Consider the following 18,619-nt stretch of genomic DNA (forward strand, 5'->3'; position numbering starts at 1 on the left):
TAGGAATGGGCTTACAAAGAGAGGCACTCATAGTCAATTCCACAAATAGAATTTGTGCTGTGATTATCTATTACGAAATGATAATCATTCATTATATTATCATCAGTTATGTCTGCTAAATGGCGTCTGCTAAATGCCATGAATGTAAATGTAAATGTAAATGTAAATGTCTGTGGGCTTATGTGAGACAGGGACGGACTTCCACACTCCACACAGAAACTAGAAATATACAAAGGGCCTCTCTCTCACATACAGGACTGTATATATCCATACGGGACAGAATGAATACCACACTTAGTGACATACAGTGACTTCCAGCACTGTTCGTGACTGGAATTTTGAGAGACCGTTTTTTGTACCTAAATGTGTGACTCTGACGGAAATGAGTACGAACAACCCTCGCTGTGAGATTTTTCGACGTTTCAACCCCATTGCCTCCACAAACACATTTTAAAATTCACTAAAGTCTCTCTAGGCTCAGCAGTTTTGTTCGTGCTTGTTTCAATCAGCTTGGCCCTGTCTGTTCCCGCCGAGAGGTGTTAAGCGCTGAGGCACTTTATTCAGTTTATTCACTTATACCATCTGTCAACCGGCTGACAGGCTACACAACAGGAGACACACACTGTCAATGGCGCAGAGTAGCACCATGGTGCTCTTAAATTCTCTCTCTCTCTCTCTCTCTCTCTCTCTCTCTCTACATATATATATATATTACGAAATGATAATCATTCATTATATTATAACCATACCCCCCACACACCCCCGTCCTCCAATCTCTCTGCCCCCCCCTCGCTGTCTCTCTCTGTCTCTCTCTCTCTCTCCTTATCTCTGTATCCCCCCCCCCGCCCCTCTCTCTCACTCTCTCTATCTCTCCCGTCCCCGTCCCCGTCCCCTCCCGTCCCCTCTCTCTTCCCTTATCTCTCTCACTTCCCCCTCGGGGATTGGCCCACCTCCTGGTTTGACGTGGGCCTCTGAGCATCCATGCATTCAGAGCAGTTCTGTGTGCGTTTGTTTGTCTCTTTGTTTGTTTTTGTCTCCTTGCCCCACCGCAGGCATCACACACAAGGCGTGGAGCTAATGCTAATCTCGTGGACATGCTCTGGCAGTTTGGGTGCCAGGGCGTTTTTTAATTAGCCTGTCTGGCTAACCAAGCTTCAGATACAGTACATTTAATGAGGCATAGGGAGAGAGAGAGAGAGAGAGAGAGAGAGGGGCACTGACAGTGTATGTGGGGGCACTGACAGTGGAGAGAAATCGCAGGGTACACATTCATCAGCATCCCTACAGGACCCAGTCTCACATGAAAGAGCTTTCTTAGTTTTCTGACAACTTTAGAAATGACTTTCGAAATAGTTTTGTATCTCCACCAGGCACCATATATTAGCTGCCACATGACTAGCTTCACCGACAAGACTATGTGAGAGTTATTGTTGGCATGTTATACCCCATCCTCCATAAAGAAAACAACTGGGTGCTCTCGTTTTCTTTATGGAGGATGGGGTATAACATGCCAACAATTCACATCCTTTAGGAACTTATACAGTATGCAGACATTATGTAGCATTGTGAACATATAAGATGATTATGACAGCATATATGATAAAATATGTCAATATCCCCAAACTTCTCTTGCCTGTAATGGCTGGTTTATCCATCTTTCTGCCTGATATAATTACCGTTAAGTGAAATCCATCATCTCTCTATCGCTTCTTATCTGTCCACATATAATCACGTTCATCCATCCAGATGAGAATGCGCAGGAAAAGCTTATCTGGGTTGGCAGACAAGGGCAGTCTTTTTTTCTTTATTTCCCGTTTTCTTTTTGTTTTCATTTGTTGAGTGTTTTCGTTTCTATTTCTGCCACCGCATCCTAATTAGTTTTCTTTCCGAGGGATAATGATGTTGCGCTCAAATCACCGTAGGACTGTCGCCTCGGTCTTCTTTCGTTTCGTGTGTTGGGGATTAAAGTCTTTGTACGGTGTGGATTATCTTCATTCCACATCCTACTTTGCTATCTAAAAGAGAAAATGCACAATCTATTCGGGGGAATAAGCTTATGGTAAACACAGTACATCAAATAACTGATCCGTTTGGGCCACAACAAGCACATTGGTGTTAGGAGGTTTTGCTTTTCAAAGGTACGCCCAGGAATTCACAGTGAAAGCTATTCACAATGAAAGCTATGAATATCGACCATACAAATAGAATTCGATATCTACAGGCCTGGCAGAGAACTGTGATGTGTACGATAAAGATGAATCACCCATTGTAAGAAAATAGTGCTTTGTACTTCAAGGCCATGTACTGTATAGACTTTGTGTTACCACCTACAATATTCTGCTGGAAATCAGTGTTCAGAGCTTCTCACACACTGACAAATAGAAGAAGAAATTGGTCTCCTGAGTGAGTATAATAGGTAAATCAGTCAATGCTAACTGGCTTTGAGCTTTTCACATGAACTCAACAGTGACTTGGTGAGGTCAGAGGCTGTTTCCAGAGCCTCATCTGTGTTTTCTGTCCTCTTGCAGGGAGGAAGCGCTTCTCCAGCGAAGCCAGTGAAGCCTTCGAAACGCTGAGGTCCCTCTTCAACCATCCCTTTCAACAGCACGAGGGCAGAGGTCATGGAAAGGGACTACCGTGGGGGAAAAAAAAAACAACCAAGAAAAAAAAGAAGAAATCTTGATTTTTCTAGACTCACACCTCTCCCTGCTTCTCTAACTCCCTAACATAGCCTATAACTCAAACGCCTTCCTCCCCCGTGCTCCTGGCTGGTAGATAGCGACACAATCTGTGCTCCCCCCCCCTCCCACCTGTCACCCCCCCCCCCCTCTCCCCCTCCTATGCAGTCATCATCGATGTGAACTGTTGCTGAAGTTGTCCAAGCAGACCCCCCCCCCCCCCCTCTCTCTCTCCTCACACACCTAGCCTGATGGACCACTATTGTAGCCTATCTGTGCTTTAATGTTTTTGTCTGTGTCTATGAAGAATCTTCTACCTTCTAACCAGGCTGGCTAACTGGATCAGACCTGGAGTAGCGTGCTATGAAGCTGGACCAGGTCCTATGTTGACTCGGTTGACCCAGCGTTTGGTTTGAGAGAGTGACCAGGTCTGGTTCTGGTTTAGAGACGAGCGGTTCTCTGTCCTGTCATTAGTTGTCTTTTGTCCCCCCCCCCCCCCCCCCCCCAATTGTCGTACCTGATTCTGTACTTCCCTGTATGGATATGTATCCAAGTATTATTTCACGGTGGACTAACTCATTGTGTATGTGTTTGTTATGATGGCCAGTTTGGTCATTGATGTCTTTGATTTCATTCACCATTTCCCTTCCTGCTGTATCGACCAAACGTGTCCTCTTGTCTTGAGTGTGCTGTCCTTCCATGTTGTCCCTAAGGGTCTAAGGCTGGGTGTGAACTTTGGTGGTAAACATGATATCGAGCTACTGAAAGTTGTTTAACCCACTAAAAAAGGTCTACGTCACAATATCCACTGAATTGTTGTGATCAATGGATAATGTTATCATTTCTAATGGTTTTATTTGATTTCCAGTATATCAAGATAAATTAAGTAAAGACACTAATGTTGTAGTAGTCATGGTACTGGGGGTTTTCCCTTGCCATAGATTTAACTGATATTCTTCTGAAATGCACTGTTTTGACCATTGAGAAGCAGACATCGTCTGCTCTGAATCTAAGCTAATGCTAGCACTGTCACAGTAAGAAATTACAGGCAATACCAGCACTATACCAGATTCAGACCCTTTCCCTACTCCTAGTCTAGTCTAGATATGTATTTGTCTTATTGTCTCTAGCTTCATATTACCTGTGGAAACACTGCACATGAAAACGAATACAAAACAGCTAGCTCAAGCAATGCCATTTCTGACTGCCAAAAAATGATGTGCTGTGTTTTCTCTACGTGGGTTTTTTAAAAAGACAAACACTTTCACAAAGGTGCTCTCTATAATTAACCGTAATTGTTTTAGATAAAAGAAAGTTGGTTAAACAGGAAGTTCTGATGATCGACGAGCCGCATAAACTGCTTATTACTGTCTTTTGTGTCGTTCAGTACCCCGACTCCCAAACGTTTGTGTTCTCCATGTGTTTAAAAACAAGCGTATGTAATCTGTAGCGTATCTCTGCCTCTCCCTACCATCCACACCCCCCCCCCCACAATGTGTGTGCGTGTATGTATGTGTGTATGTGTGCTTGTGCATGTGTGTTACGTGCCTGCACGTGTGGTTTTGTATGGGTCCTGTGAATGAATGTACATTAAACTCTGAGACCCTCATTGTTGTACCTGTAATAAATATATGTATGACCAGCCACTTAACTTGAAATAAAAAAACAAATAAATCAATTAAAAATCATAAAACCAGCCTGTCTGCAGCTATTTTCTCTTCAATAGATGGGGGCCACATATAATGTGTCAGGAGATATGAATAAAAGGCCACTTGGGTCAGATGAGAGTGTTCTATGATTCATGAAACAAAGCCATGGTTATATGGTTGCTTCTGTAACCGAGCTGATCTGGAATAAGGCTCCTGTGATGAGTAGTCCTGAGTGAGAGTTCGGGTTAGCCCCTATGTAAGCCCTTGTACAACAAAGATGACCTTTAGGTAGAACGCTTTATGTCTGGGTCATCCATTGTGAAAGGTCCCCAGGTCAAACCTGCCGGTTGCACTTAACATAGCACCCTTTTTGATGACTCATTGTACGTTACTATTCATGTCAGTTATAAGCTCCCAGAGTTCAGGCAGAGGGACTAACTATTCGCTCGAAAGGTAATTACTCAATAATGAATCTTCATTAGGGAGAAGTGAAACCTCCTTCAAGGAAGTGTGAAAGACACTAGGGATATACAATATAGTAGCCGCATTTGCAACAGTAAAAAAATGACTGGTTTTATTACTTAAATAATTTTCAACATTACAAAATACATTCCTGCCAATGCAAAAAACTTAACAGCTCAATAATCTGTACACTGGCTTAGCATTGCATTTAACAAAAGTTAACAAACGGAACAAATCTCGTTTACAACCATGTCGTGATAAGAAATGAGAAAAAAATATATGCAATTTATCATACACTATTTACAAAAGTAAAACACAGTACAAAATGGCTGTGCATGAGTCTTAAACTGTACACGGCAACTTCATGCAAACCGCTGTCAATGTAGTGAGTCCAACCCTCAACCCCTACCTCACAGCAGCCAATAACAACAGTGGTATCACAGGTCATTGTCACAATCACAGGCCTCATATTAGAGACAATATGGGCTATGTTTCAATAGTAAAATATCCACACCAGGGGAATGTTCTGATCTAGAATGTTGAGATCAAGAATGTTGAGATCTAGAATGTTCTGATCTAGAATGTTCTGATCTAGGATGTTCTGATCTACGATGCTCTGATCTACGATGTTCTGATCTAGAATGTTGAGATCTAGAATGTTCAGATCTAGGATGTTCAGATCTAGGATGTTCAGATCTAGAATGTTCAGATCTAGGATGTTTACTCCTCACGCCAGGGAAAGCAGACGACCAGCAGTACTGAGTGGTGAAGGCTCTGTGAGAATCAGATTGGCATCTATCACAGCACAGGCCGAAACCAGATAGCAGCCATTTAGTCAATGAGATGACCTGATTCCCCCCTGGATTTAATGCTGATCTGAGGACAAGAGGATGGTGCGGAAATAGCGACCGGTGTGTGTGTGCGTATGCAGTTTTCTCCAATGGCAACATCACCTTCTTTGTCTAGGTCGGACATGCTTAAAAAAGTGCAGTATCGTCAAAGAATTTGGGGATTGGGAGAGAGGGGGGAGTTTGGCTCAGCTGAGTCAGTCCGTCCACATCTTTCTAGTGGTAAAATCAGTGCTTACATCATCGGTTGACAGACTCCATTACAAAAGGCTATGCAGGGTAAAAGACATGATCCCCAGGTGGGGTGCTATGGGAAGACGTTGGGAATGCCACACTGCCAGTCCCCAGAAGACTCCTGGACAACCTCCTCCAGGTCCAGCTCAGCGTTGACCTCCACCTCTGTCTCGGGACCCTGCTCCAATGTGACCTCTCGTATCTGACCTGCGGGGGGGGGGGGGGGGGAGGTCAGGGACAGACAGGCATGGGTGAGTATATATTGTGTGTGGTAGTAAGTATCAGTGGACGATTTTCTCCACAGTGACCTACAGTACGGTGCATACATGAGAGTAAGAGTTTTGTCGTCTAAATGTTCAGAGCAGGAATCAAACCCAGGACCTACAGTTGGGTCCATATATATTTGGACTCTGACACAATTTTTGTTATTTTTGCTGTTTACCAAAACATATTCAAGTTAGAGTTATATACATGGGCTTAAAGTGCAGACTCTCAGCTTCAATTTGAGGGTATTCACATGCAAATTGGAGGAAGGGTTTAGGAATTACAGCTCTTTTATATGTAGCCCCCTCTTTTTCAAGGGACCAAAAGTAATTGGACAATTGACTCAAAAGCAGTTTCATGGACAGAAGTAGGCTATTCCTTTGTTATTTCTTTATCAATTAAGCAGGTAAAAGGTCTGAGTTGATTCCAAGTGTGGCATTTGCATTTGGAAGCTGTTGCTGTGAACGCACACATGGTTAAAAGAGCTCTCAATGCAAGTGAAACAGGCCATCCTTATGCTGCAAAAACAAAACCAAATCCATCAGAGACATAGCGGCAAAATTAGGAGAACAAAAAGAACGCACTGGTGAGCTCGGCAACACAAAAAGGTCTGGACGTCCACGGAAGACAACAGTGGTGGATGATCGCAGGATCCTTCACATGGTAAAGAAAAACCCCTTCACAACATCCAGCCAAGTGAAGAACACTCTCCAGGAGGTAGGCATATCATTATCCAAGTCTACCATAAAAAGAAGACTTCACAAGAGCAAATACAGAGGGTTCACCACAAGATGCAAACCATTCATAAGCCTCAAGAATAGAAAGGCCAGATTAGACTTTGCCAAAAAAACATCTAAAAAACCCAGCCCAGTTCTGGAACAGCATTCTTTGGACAGATGAAACTAAGATCAACCTGTACCAGAATGAAGGGAAGAAAAAGATATGGAGAAGGCTTGGAACTGTTCATGATCCGAAAAATACCACATCATCTATAAAACACGGTGGAGGCAGTGTGATGGCATGGGCATGCATGGCTTCCAATGGCACTGGGTCACTAGTGTTTATTGATGATGTGACAGAAGACAGAAGCAGCCGGATGAATTCTGAAGTGTTTAGGGATATACTGTCTGCTCAGATTCAGCCAAATTCAACAAAGTTGATTGAACAGCGCTTCACAGTACAGATGGACAATGACCCAAAACATACTGCGAAAGCAACCCAGGAGTTTTTTAAGGCAAAGAAGTGAAATACAATGCAATGGCCAAGTCAATCACCTGATCTCAACCTGATCGAGCATGCATTTCACTTGCTGAAGACAAAACTAAAGGCAGAAAGACCCATGAACAAACAACAACTGAAGACAGCTGCAGTAAAGGCCTGGCAAAGCATCACAAAGGAGGAAACAAAGGAGGTGATGTCCATGGGTTCCAGACTTCAGGCAGTCATTGCCTGCAAAGGATTCTCGACAAAGTATTAAAATTTTATTTATGATTGTTAATTTGCCCAATTACATTTGAGGCCCTGAAAACAGGGGACTATGGACAAAAATGGTTGCAATTCCTAAACGTTTCATACGATATACTTGTTCAACCCCTTGAATTAAAGTTGAAAGTCTGCCCTTCGATTGCATCTCAATTGTTTCATTCCAAATCCATTGTGGTGGCGTACAGCGCCAACATTATGAAAATTGTGTCACTGTCCAAACATTTCCGGACCTAACTGTACGTGTTGCTTGCGCCGCGCTCTACCAACTGAGCCACACGGGCCCACAGACCCTCTACCGTGTTTCTGAGATGGTTATCCATAGATGGTTATCCGTGATGGGAGACGCTGAGGTGACTTCCTGGTTCCTAACGGTAACGGAGAATCTAGTGTATGTATGACTCTCAAGGTCAGGGAGATGACAGGCATGGCTGAGAGAGTGTGTCTTGGCATAAGCTCCAGAATTCATTCCATTAAATCACTCCCTCACACGCTCTCTCTCTTTCTCTCTCTCAATTAAAGAGCTGTCAAATGTTCCGCACATCTCAGCCTTTCCTACAACAGTCATTCTGGGTACGCACGCACGCACATACGCACATACCCACACACACATACCCACACACACCCCTCTCCTGTCAGTTCTTGACTGCCTCAGCACGTCCTTGAAATCCTTCTGTCACAAAACTGACACCCAGTCCCAGACTCCCAGATATATCCTCATCATAGCTTTATCAGTTCTGTTTAATAACCATTCGCTGGACTAATGATGATGAATGATTGGGTCCTAATGATAGCTTCCAAATGATTACTGAATTCTACTACCATGGAATTCATTCAACCACCTTCTAAAAGGTACATTCACGTGATGTAGCCGTCCTCTACCAGAGAACAGTGCACCCAGCCTGTCAGAGATTGCATGCAGCAGTCACGGCACCAACAAATCCCTAATGCAAGGATGAAACTCGACGATTATGCAAACACCACTGACAGTTTTATTCAAATGAGACCCAAGAGGTCTCCCTCTGGACGTGATCTGCCACCTATTAGCAGCTCCCCTGTCCCCTGAGGCAGTGTGTGTGTGTGTAAGCCCCTCTGTGAGGCCTCTCAAGGTTAACTAATCTCACACTAGGAACAGCAGGAAACATCTTCACAGTGGCTTTAGTATCTGTCTTCAAATAAAACAGAAAGGACGGGTCTGTCATCACATTCTCTGGCTGCCTACCCACACTGTCAGAGGGCTGCAAGGCTGGGTGTGTGTGTGTGTGTGTGTGTGTGTGTGTGTGTGTGTGCATATGAGTGTCTGTGTGTGCGTGCCTAAGTAAAGGAGAAGCTCTTCAGCTGGAGCGACACACCAAGGATTTCCAGTGAGAGCCTCCTTAAGGTTACCGGGAGGGACAAGACAAGCTTTCAACACACGACAAATCCACAAGGTCACCTATCAATCTGGGATGTGCTCTGCTTCACAATACACTTGAGAGAACTATGTGGAGAACTACGTCATTCGTGAAGGCAACAAATGATGGAAATTTAATGGTCTGTATATGTGAAGGTCAGTGTGTGTGTGCGTGCGTGCGTGTGTGTGTGTACTATGCACATGTACGTACTGTAAGCGTTTGCGTGTGTGTGTGTACTATGCACATGTACGTACTGTAAGAGTTCGCATGTATGTGTGTGTGTGTGCTTACTGTAACCATGCGTCCTCTTCATGTGGAACTTCATGTTGCTCTTCTGCGTGAACCCGATGCTGCAGACCTCACACTTGTAGGGCTTCTCCCCTGTGTGCTTGATCATGTGGACCTGAAGAGCACTCTTCTGGTTGAACGCCTTGTCACACTGGGGACACTTGAAGGGACGTTCGCCTGCAGACAGACAGACACACACTGTTCAAAAACACTACACCTCTAGTACTGCGCACAGACAGACAGAATGACAGACAGAGAGACAGAGAGACAAAGACAGAGAGACAGACAGGCAGAGAGACAGATAGACAGAGAGAGACAGCCAGCCAGCCAGCCAGCCAGATAGACAGCCAGCCAGCCATCCATCCATCCAGCCAGCCAAATAGCCAGCCAGCCAACCATCCATCCATCCATCCAGCCAGCCATCCATCCATCCAGCCAAATAGCCAGCCAGCCATCCATCCATCCATCCATCCATCCATCCATCCATCCATCCATCCATCCATCCATCCATCCAGCCAGCCATCCATCCATCCATCCATCCATCCATCCAACCAAATAGCCAGCCAGCCATCCATCCATCCATCCATCCAGCCAGGCAGCCACATTGTCAAGGGTGGATTAAAGACAACACAGCCCTAGTAAATGTGGTGCATGCCAGTAACCGACTGTGCCAATTCAGACTATAAAAAGAGGATCGTTACGCAGGATAGTGTGGAAGAGCACTAAAGCTGTTTTTAGAACCAAATGAGAATGTGTCATGATTAGTCACATTAAATTCAAAACAACGTGGAGACATATTTGCGGGAAATGAAGAGGAACTGCTCCATTAGGGTTCCATTACCGTCTGACATTTAGGTTACCACACACACACACACACACGCACACACACACACACATCAAAGCGAAAATAGCTCGTCCTTAAACAGATTTAAACAGCTAAACACTCCTGATTTGGTCACGACTTCATCATTCTGTCACAGCCGTATTTTGAGAGCTCCTCTCTCTTTCCTGAAAGCCAGCTGAAACGGGGTAAACAAGGTGGGTTTACGGGGTAAACAAGGTGGGCAAGCAGACATCATCAATGAATGGAGGGCGCACGAACACCAGGGGGAACTTTTAAAATAACTCATCCTTTCGCTTTAGACTTCATCCCTGCCCCCCCCCCCCCCATCGGTGTGGTGCTCACTGACTGGCGGGATGGTGACAGAAGCCATCAGAATGTCTTTCATCAGGAAGGTCCCACCCGGAGGGCTAATTCATTCAGATTGTACCATCGCCATCTTTTATTCAGTTTTACCCGTGTGTGTGTCTGTGTGTGAGAGAGAGAGTGTCTGTGTGTGTGGGCACGTGTGTGTATGAGCAGGTGTGTGAGCAGGTGTGTGTGTGTGTGTGTGTGTGTGTGTGTGTGTACACGTGTGTGTGTGTGTGTGCAGGGTGTTACCTGTGTGTGTTCGGTTGTGTCTCTCCAGCTGGCTGGGCTTGGCGAAGGCCTTCTCACAGGAGGAACATTTGAAGATGCGGGGCCTCTGGGAGCTCAGCGAGGGCCCTCTCTGGTGGACACGCTCATGTTCCTAGAGAGGGGGGGAGGGGGGAGAGAGGGAGAGGGGGGAAGTAGGGGAGAGAGGAGAGGAGAGGAGAGGAGAGGAAGGGGGAAAGAAGAGAGAGGGGAGAGAGAGGCAGAGGAGAGAGGGAAAGGAGGGTGAGAGGGGAGAGAGAAAGAGGGGAGGGGAGAGAGAAGGAGGGGAGGGGGGAAAGAGGAGAGAGGGGTGAGAGGGGAGAGAGGGTTGAGAGGGGAGGGAGAGGGTGACAGGGGAGAGAGAGAGGGAGAGAGGGGAGAGAGAGAAGAGAGGTCAGGAGGTGTGGAAACATTAACACACAACAGTGGACGCTGAGACGTTAACCGTGTTTGTTAGACTTTAAAACTAACGATGAGACAACAGACAACAGACAGCAGTTGTCTCAAAGCTGAAATTACGACAAAAGACTTCTCACACCTCTCCAGAGTCCTTCTAGAATCAGGGAAAGCACAGCTGGATCGCTTTCCTTGGAACAACAATTCTCCCCAACTCCCCACATGATGTGTGCGCGCGCGCGCGTGTGTGTGTGTGTGTGTGTGTGTGTGTGTGTGTGTGCTCGTGAGTAAGTGTCTGAAATAAATGAAAAGAAATCAAAATTGCTACTGTGCTTGGCATCCCCAGTCACACCTAGTTTATTGGGTGGCAATAAACTAGATGTGGTAGTTCATTTCCAGGACGCTGGGTTGGCGCTGGGCTCGGTGGTGCCAGGGTCCCCGTAGACGGGGCTCAGAGGTAATTTCGGGCCGCTTTAGTTGGGCTCAAGTGAATCTCAGCTGGACAGACGCGGTAAATCTCTCTCAATTTAATCAGGGAGTCGGGGATCTGCCGGGCCTTGACACACGCACATGCGCGCGTGCGCGCACGGACACACAGATATACACACAGACAGTGAGTCAGTCAGGGATCCGCCAGGCCTCAATACACACACCCAGACACAGACACACTTACAGACACACAGACACACACACTCTGACACTGTTTACTTAACATCTGTCAATCTACAGTATCAAGCCAACCTCCTGATTAAAGCACTACTTAACCAAACTCCAATATGTATCTTGGCTCCCTGGTGTTGCAAGCCTTGCTCTCCGTGTCTTTGCCCCTTTGTTCATCGTTCAAACTCAGTGACAGTTTGTGACAGAACACACAAGATAAAACCACTAATTACCACTCTCAAATAACTGCGGGGCCCGCTCCCACATCTACTCCACAGTGTGACAGAGGCGGCTCCCTCATGACAAACATAGGGACTGAGGCAGACAGAGCTGGGTCATGTGACGAGAGGAGAGTGCCGGGTCATGTGACGAGAGGAGAGAGCCGGGTCATGTGACGAGAGGAGAGAGCCGGGTCATGTGACGAGAGGAGAGAGCCGGGTCATGTGACGAGAGGAGAGAGCCGGGTCATGTGACGAGAGGAGAGAGCTGGGTCAGTTTCACTTTCAGCCTGTTTGACCACACCATCGGACTGCCAAAACCTGTGACCTTCTTCTGAAGATTTCACGGTCATAGATTAGTGTGTGTGTGTGTGTCTGTGTGTGCCCATGTGCCTGCCCATGTGCCTGCCCATGTGCCTGTGTGTGTGTGTGTGTGTGTATACATACATGTTTGTGTGTGTGTGTGTGTGTGTGCGAGTGGTGACTCTCATCCTCAAGACGGGGAGAGATGGCGGTATCGATGCTGGTACTGGTGATTAGTGGAGACAGTGAGACCATGGGGGGGCTTTGATATGGTTCCAGTCATGCTCCAACGATCCAGCGGAGCGCCTAATTCCCTAAATGAGATGAGGAAGTGTTTAGAAGGGGGGGACGTGTGGCGACCGGGAAGGAGAGAGGAGGGGGGGGGGGGGCACTGAGCCAGAGGAGAGAGAGAGAGAGAGAGAGGAGGCCTACATTACTCTCGAGCCTCTCGGCACAAGACGCGCGTTCCCCTCCACAAACGACACGCGTGACAATAAACATATTTGTTCTATTGTTTTCTCTCTCGCTCACTCTCACTCTCTCTCAAACGCTCACGCATGCACACACACACAAAAACGTACACACACACGCACAAGCACACGCACACACACACACACACGGCAACCAAAGGACAGGACATATGAGGACAGGCCTTTGTGGAAGATTGTGATAATTGATCAACTGATTATTAATGCTATATTCATACTTTCAGTGAATAATATGATATATTGGATACTGATCATTTGACCTTGATACATCCATATGCATAGTGAACTTTTGATTTGAGCCTCATGTTGACTTTTTTCGGGCTGCTGTCGCTGCAATAACACATTCCTGACCATATGCAGGGGTGAAAGGTTACCGAAGATTTGTACACGGAGAGGTGAAGAGTTACATCCTCTGAGTACACGGGGAGGCGAGAGGTTACATCTGGTTTAAAGATTGAGAGGTGAAAAGAGGAGACCAAAGAGGTGATTTGGGGGGTAAAAAAGGCGGAGGAGACAGAGGAGACGTTTGAATTTTTCTCTGCCCTGAGCCGTGTGTCTCTCTCTCTCTGTGAATATGATTTCGGCGTTTAGAAAAGCTCTTGTCATAATAAAATGGACTCATAAAATGAGCTCACAGAATAGGTAGTATGCTAGATTGTGACTAACCATAAGAAGTCTTTGCTTGGGGGGGGGTTTCTTCCACACCTCGATGAAGGAGAGTGCGTGTGTGTCTCTTAAACACGGCCGTCAGCTTTAGGGGGCTTTGCTGTGCATATAGGCGCAGAGATTAGTCCCCCCCCCCCCCCCCCCGTGGCTCAGAGCTCCCGCTGCGTCCGTGCTGGAGTGGGGCAGAAGACGGTGTGTGTGTGTGTGTGTGTGTGTCTGTGCTCTCTCTCTCTTTCATTCTCTCTATTCCCCCCCCCCCTAACACACACACACACACACACACACACACACACACACACACACACACACACACACACACACACACACACACACAGATTGGAGGCAGGGAATGGAGTGCAGGATGTCAGCGTTCTCACAGGCATCCTTCAAATGAGTGGCTCTTGAACATCTCTAAGCGGTGCGTGTGTGTGGGTGGGTGTAGCTGTGTCTGTCTGACTGCCTTTGTTTTTCAATGTCAACTTTTCTTTTTACTTCCCTCCTCTCCTCCTGAGCCTCTAGTTTCTCCTGTCGGAACCAGGGCCTCACAGGGGTGAAGACACTTCTTAAGAGTATTGTGGCCTTTATGAGCCCCTGTCAAAAACACAGCCGCAAAGCTTCATTCGTGTGTGTGTGTGTGTGTGTCAAGGCCTATCGTCAATGAGAGGCTCTTTCTCAGCAAACTCTTTGCGAGAAGCCGGCCTACACTTGTCTGCTGAGTGAGAGTGTGTGCTTGCGTGTGTGTGTGCGTGCGCGTATGTGTGTTTGTGTCTGCATGTATGTGGCTGCACGTATGTGTCTGCACATACTGTATGTGTGTGTGCGTGTGTGTGTGTGTGTGTGTCTGTGCACGTATGTGTGTTTGTGTCTGCACATACTGTATGTGTGTGTGTGTGTGTCCAGACCTACCTTGAGGTGTGTGGCTCTTTTGAAGGCTTTGTCACACAGGCGGCAGACGTGGCAGCGCTCCTTGCCATGGGCTTGCCTGCAGTGGCGGCGGAGTGTGTTGGCGCTCTGGCACACCAGGTCACAGTAGTAACACTGGTTCTGTTTCTGGCCCTCCGCCTGGCCCTCCTTCAACACCGGCTGGCTCTCCTCAACCATCTGTTAATGACACGCACACACACCCACGCACATGCACGCGCGCGCGCACACACACACACACACACACACACACACACACACACACACACACACTTGTATGGGCACTAAGGTACAAATGCATTGAGACACACACACACTGACACACACACACACTGACTGACTGACAAAATTGTCTGACACACACAGATGAGGCTTTTTATACAGACACAATCAGGTTTAACTGTCACAAAGGCAAACAGACAGACAGACTCACACACACACGCGTACAGACACATGCGCACACGCACACACGCACACACACACAGACACACACACCCACCCTGTAGCCATTGTCAGGAGCTCCCTCTGTGCCCTGATGGCTGACCAGTATGACCTGCTGGCCAGAGGTGACTGGTTGCCCCTGGTCACTCAGCACGGCAGGAAACTGTTGACCCTGTTAGGAGAGAGAATAACTCACTGAAGCAGAACAGTGTGTGTGTGTGTGTGTGTGTGTGTGTGTGTGTGTGTATGTGGTGTGTGAGAGAGAGAGACAAAGAGAGAGTGTGCATGTGCGTCTGTGTGAGGGAGAGATACAGAGAGAGAGTGTGCATGTGCATCTGTGTGTGCGTGTGTGCGCATGTGTCTGTCTGTGTGTGTGTGTGTGTGTGTGTTTTAGATCTAATAAAAGCTCTTTCCTCCTATAATCTTTGTTTTCAGGGGAGATGAGGTAATGTTGTGTGTGTGTGTGTGTCGGTAGGTACCTGCGTATTCAGGTTAAGTGTAACAGCGTCCAGCATGCCCTGCGTGTCGGCCAGGGTGAGCGTCACACTGCCGTCGTTGGCCACACCCCCTGATGACATCACCAGGCTCTGGGACACAGACGTCTGTGATAGGCAGGTGCTCGGCAGACTGGTGACTGACAGGTGGGGGGTTGAGGAAGAGGGCGGGAGTTAGACGGTTGAACACGAATAATAACAACAACAACACATTTCAAACAATATCAGATTATACCTCTCAATATAGACTGAATAGCTTTTGTCTTCTTTTAGCTCTGTACTCTACCCTCAAGAAGTTTGGATTTGAAATCAAACAATGACTGAGGTTAAAGTACAGATTTGTCTGCTTCTATTTGATGGTATTTGCATACATATTGGATTTGGAAATGACACTTCTTCTGAAAAGGGGGACGATTGCGTACAAAATGTACCACCTTCAGCTGTGCAAAACACATCCCATGTTCGTGGGACGAGGCTTAAAAAGAGTTATGCAACACTCCACCGTGGTTAAACAGCGGTTTTTGGGCCGCTCAGTGGCGTAGCACACTAAGGCGCATACCATATCGTCGCAAGGTCCCCGGTTCGATTCCGGCCACCGACCTCATCCCTCCTCTCTCTCACCCATCCTTCCTGTCAATCTCTACCGTCTCTATCCCAATAAAGCAGAAATGCCCTAAAAACATATATTAAAAAAAAAAACAGTGTTTTTCGCCACTGTGCCAGGAGAGTTTCAGTTGTTGGTCCGTCCCACCCACACCCCCCCCAGCCTCCACCTGCAGGTTCTCTCTGTGTTTCTACCTCCCTACAGGTGGGCTTTGTGAAAAGTTGAAAGAGTTATATCAGAGCGGAACCGCTTGACGACCCTCAAACCGAACGTATTACCGTTGTCGTTGAACATCTTCCAACGTCCTGTGTCCTGACTGAACGGAAATAACGGCGGATTTCAACACCGGTTGGAGGACTCTCGACATGTGTGGATGTTGTTCGGTGGAGGTTAATGTTGTCCACTTGAGCGAATTGGCGAGAGATGGCTCGGGAAAAGTTCATTAAACTCGACGTGACGGTGAGCACCACAATCAGTATAATAATGATTTGACCCGTCTCTTGCATAACAAATCACTCCAGAAACACTTTGGGGCATACAGCTCTTCATCTGTGTAATTACAGATTGGAACAATGGATGAGTAGGTGCAATTACACACACGCACGCACGCACGCACGCACGCACACGCACACGCGCACTCGCACACACACACACACACACACAAACGGTGAATCCTCACCTGTCATGCCTGTGTTGGTGGGGCTGTGAGGTAGGAGGTGGTCGTTGCTGATGGTCTGGGTGCCCAGTGGTGAGGACAGCCTGATCCCGCCGTTCATCTCCACGCCTCCGGGGGCGCTGTGCTGCTGAAGCAGGTCCTGACCTTCAGGAAAGGGAGAAGAACAGCCTTTTTTTTTTCTTTTTTTTAACCCACAGCCGAGGAGGATGGCAGGACGCAATTGTATGTGTTTTGGACTGGAGAGGACAGCTGAGCAGAGTTTTTTGGGCATTGTGTATTGAAGTCGCAGTGCTATTGAGAGTGAAGGATGAGGATTACTCCGGGGGCCTGTGTGCGTCTGCGTGTGTGTGTGTGTGTGTGTGTGTGTGTGTGTGTGTGCATCTGGGAGGACCGTGTCAGACGTAGCTTAGACTCAGACTGAGCCGTAGAGGGCCCTGTTTGATGACAGTTCCAGCCCAGTGCCCAGGCAGACAGGATTATGGTGGATTACTGTTGATGAAGCAGATGCCACAGAGACACACAGCTATAGAGAGGAGAAGACACTGTCCCAGTGCTAGGTCCCAACACACACACACACACACAGAGACTGACAGACGCACGCACACACACACACAAAAACATCACAGACACGCACACAGGACACACACACACACACACACACACACACTGACAGATGCACACACGCACACGCACATACACACACAGGACACACACACCCAAACACAGGACACACACACACAAACACAGGACACACACACACAAACACAGGACACACACACACACACAGGACACATACACACACAGGACACACACACACACAGTGTTCCAACAGCTAATTGATCAGTTTTGAGTCCAGGGTGAAAAGGCTCCTTAGAGCGTCCTTCAGAAAGAGCCATGAGTCATCTAAGTGGTCCTCTGGCTCAGTGGGTAGAGCATGGTGTTAACAACGCTAAGATTGTGGGTTTGATCCCCGCTGGGACCATATATACTGAAATATATGCACTCACTGCAACGTAAGTCGCTAAATGGCATATTATTATTATTATTATTATTATTATTATTATTATTATTATTATTATTAATAAAGTATGCGTGTGTATTTTGTAATGGCACAAACAAGGGTCCTTGACGTATTCCAAACCAATCAGCGACACTAAAGCCGCCCCCGCAAATCACGAGCAGAACTTTAAAATTGCTCACAGTCAGTGTTTTTGTCCACTCGTTTTAATGATGTACGGCTCATACTTCTTCACAATGTTGTCAACAAAGTAGCTGTGAAATACTCGCTATTTTGGCTATGGCTTTAGTATTTATTGTTATGGGAGACCAGGCCCCCCCCCCCCCCCCCCCCCCCCCCCTCAATGGATGTGAACCGGAATCTATCCCAGGGCGACACTGTGCGGGGCTCCCGTTTGATTGGCAGGTGTGTGTGTGTGTGTGCGTGTGTGTGTGTGTAACAGAGCGCCGCCTGAAGCCATTGCCGCAGATATTCTGCCTGTCCTTAACACTGGCATAATATGTATTCTCCCCTCATTATCAGGTACCCTTGAGGCATAATAAACCTGAAACTAAATCTGAAAACTCCACTAACATTCAAATTATGAAAAATAATAAGTGGGAGACTCAAAAGGGCATCTGTGGAAACTTTTCCCCATACTACTCCTACTTTTCCCCATAGGCAAAGAGAGATGCTTGTGACGAAGGTCTCATGAGTGGGCCTGTGTGTGTGTGTGTGTGTGTGTGCCTGTGTCCATATAAGTGTTTGTGTCTGTGTGTGTCCGTGTGTGTGTCCGTGCGTGTGTCCGTGTGTGTCCCTGTGTGTGTGTGTGTGTGTGTGTGTGTGAATATGCCTGGTGGACGTCCTGAGGACATCTCGCCTTGACTATCGCCAATTCCTTTGCTGTTGTAATGTATATAGTTCAGGCCAACAGGCCTCTCTTCACCTATGTTCTATTGTTCAGAGAATATGTAAGGAAGATCCAGACCATTCATTCTTC

At 47.0% G+C, this 18,619-nt stretch overlaps 2 protein-coding genes across 3 annotated transcripts in view; one reads left to right on the top strand and one right to left on the bottom strand.

Annotated features, from left to right (window-relative positions):
* Positions 1 to 2,797, top strand: part of LOC310811002 (myelin basic protein-like) — a 16,321-nt gene extending 13,524 nt beyond the window's left edge. For both annotated transcript variants that reach the window (XM_083678967.1, XM_083678968.1), the window contains exon 5: positions 2,529 to 2,797. In XM_083678967.1, the coding sequence (XP_083535093.1) occupies positions 2,529 to 2,576 (48 nt within the window). In that variant the 3' untranslated portion in view covers positions 2,577 to 2,797. The remainder of the gene's footprint in view (positions 1 to 2,528) is intronic.
* Positions 2,798 to 4,880: 2,083 nt separating this feature from the next.
* Positions 4,881 to 18,619, bottom strand: part of znf236 (zinc finger protein 236) — a 48,782-nt gene continuing 35,043 nt past the window's right edge. The window contains exons 25-31 of the mRNA XM_083679446.1: positions 16,626 to 16,766; positions 15,328 to 15,482; positions 14,907 to 15,020; positions 14,393 to 14,587; positions 10,741 to 10,870; positions 9,303 to 9,476; positions 4,881 to 6,078 (exon numbers count right to left, since the gene is read on the bottom strand). Coding sequence (XP_083535572.1) covers positions 5,945 to 6,078; positions 9,303 to 9,476; positions 10,741 to 10,870; positions 14,393 to 14,587; positions 14,907 to 15,020; positions 15,328 to 15,482; positions 16,626 to 16,766 — 1,043 coding nt within the window. The 3' untranslated portion in view covers positions 4,881 to 5,944. The remainder of the gene's footprint in view (positions 6,079 to 9,302; positions 9,477 to 10,740; positions 10,871 to 14,392; positions 14,588 to 14,906; positions 15,021 to 15,327; positions 15,483 to 16,625; positions 16,767 to 18,619) is intronic.

This window comes from Argentina silus (assembly GCF_951799395.1).
Source record: "Argentina silus genome assembly, chromosome: 10".
Lineage (NCBI taxonomy): Eukaryota > Metazoa > Chordata > Actinopteri > Argentiniformes > Argentinidae > Argentina > Argentina silus.